Here is a 1320-nt window from a genome sequence, read left to right on the forward strand (position 1 = left end):
AAAAAAAAAAAAAATCCTCTGGCGATTGGCGATGGCGATGGCGATAGCATTCAAGGCCAAGGGTATCGATGGCCAGCCATGAATGGGAACCGGGGGCTCGGGAGTTTCGCGTGAATCGTACGAGATTCAGTCGAATTGAAAAGTATGAGGGATTTGATGGAGATTGATATGTTCAAAATATCAATTTGAGATCTAACGAGATTTTGAAGACGGGGTTTTCGATTGGAGATCGGGATGAAGTTAACATAGAGGCATCGTGGACAAGACCTGCAGATCGGAAGAGGATTCCTGAAGATCAATTACGAGATCTACACTCTTTAAAACGAAATCTCTGATAATGGCTTGGGGAAAAGTCAATATTATGCAATATTATGGCTTGGTCTCTGGATACGGTTTCTATAGATGGTTCACGGGATTGTATGGATACATGTTGTGCGATTGTGCGAAACATGTTGGAAGGATCTGGTATTAATGTGCTAGGATTTTCTTATAGCGTTCTTAGTAACTATAAAAGGAGCAAGGCTTCTTCGTTTACAGACACAACTTTCAGTTTTGTAACACAGAAACTAAACACTCTTACTTCTCTGTTTCTGGTGCCGGTGATCATGTCTCAGGGTCAACTGGTTGGAGCGAATGGTGATGGGAAAATTGGTGGAGGCAACCGAAAGAGGCTGAAGATTTCTGTTCCACATTTCGATAACTCTGACCTCATTAAGAGTTATTCCAAAACCTTGATCGGAAGGAGTATGAATCCAAGGAAGCAAGATATCTCGTCCTTGCTGGTGATGCTACCAAAGATATGGAAAGTGGAGGAGAGGGTAGCAGGCACAGATTTGGGATTGGGAAAGTTTCAATTCCACTTCGACAACCATATCATTTCGACTTTTGGATGATAGCCTTGGACCGATGGTAACTAAGGATGGCGAGAGATTTTCCTTCGGTGATCCCATTTTGGATCAAGATCGTAGACGTCCCCACATAATTCTGGTCAACCTCTACTTTTCATAGCATTGGTGATGCGATTGGTGAAACCACAGATGTGGATCTTTATGATGGTAAAATGCGGGTACTTGTTGATGGGCGCAAGGAATTGTGTTTTGATACAACGGTTGAGGTACTTGCAACTCTCAAGTATGATAAACTGTTTGGATATTGCTCGCTCTGTTCTAGTCTTTGCCATGCTTTGGAGTATTGCCCCTTGAATCCGAAGAGTTTGCTTAAGAGGAAGGAGATTAGAGATGGAGTAGCGAATCGAACCGAGGATCGAGCAAGAAGTTACAAGGGAGTGGTGATCAATGAGGGAGGAAGCAATCAAGAAGG

At 43.0% G+C, this 1320-nt stretch overlaps 1 protein-coding gene across 1 annotated transcript; it reads left to right on the top strand.

Annotated features, from left to right (window-relative positions):
* Positions 1 to 372: 372 nt before the first annotated feature.
* On the top strand, positions 373 to 916 carry LOC106321803. Its single transcript, XM_013760040.1, has 2 exons — positions 373 to 465; positions 615 to 916. The coding sequence occupies exons 1-2, from the start codon at positions 403 to 405 to the stop codon at positions 891 to 893; spliced, it is 342 nt and encodes a 113-aa protein (XP_013615494.1). The 5' UTR covers positions 373 to 402; the 3' UTR covers positions 894 to 916.
* The last annotated feature ends 404 nt before the right edge of the window (positions 917 to 1320 follow it).

This window comes from Brassica oleracea, unplaced genomic scaffold (assembly GCF_000695525.1).
Source record: "Brassica oleracea var. oleracea cultivar TO1000 unplaced genomic scaffold, BOL UnpScaffold03081, whole genome shotgun sequence".
Lineage (NCBI taxonomy): Eukaryota > Viridiplantae > Streptophyta > Magnoliopsida > Brassicales > Brassicaceae > Brassica > Brassica oleracea.

Excerpts from the sequence above, each read along its gene's own strand:
- LOC106321803 (XM_013760040.1), top strand. The coding sequence starts at position 403 with ATGGTTCACGGGATTGTATGGATACATGTTGTGCGATTGTGCGAAACA. Across the intron at positions 466-614 it reads AAACATGTTGGAAGGATCTG|GGTCAACTGGTTGGAGCGAA; the intron begins GTATTAATGTGC and ends ATCATGTCTCAG.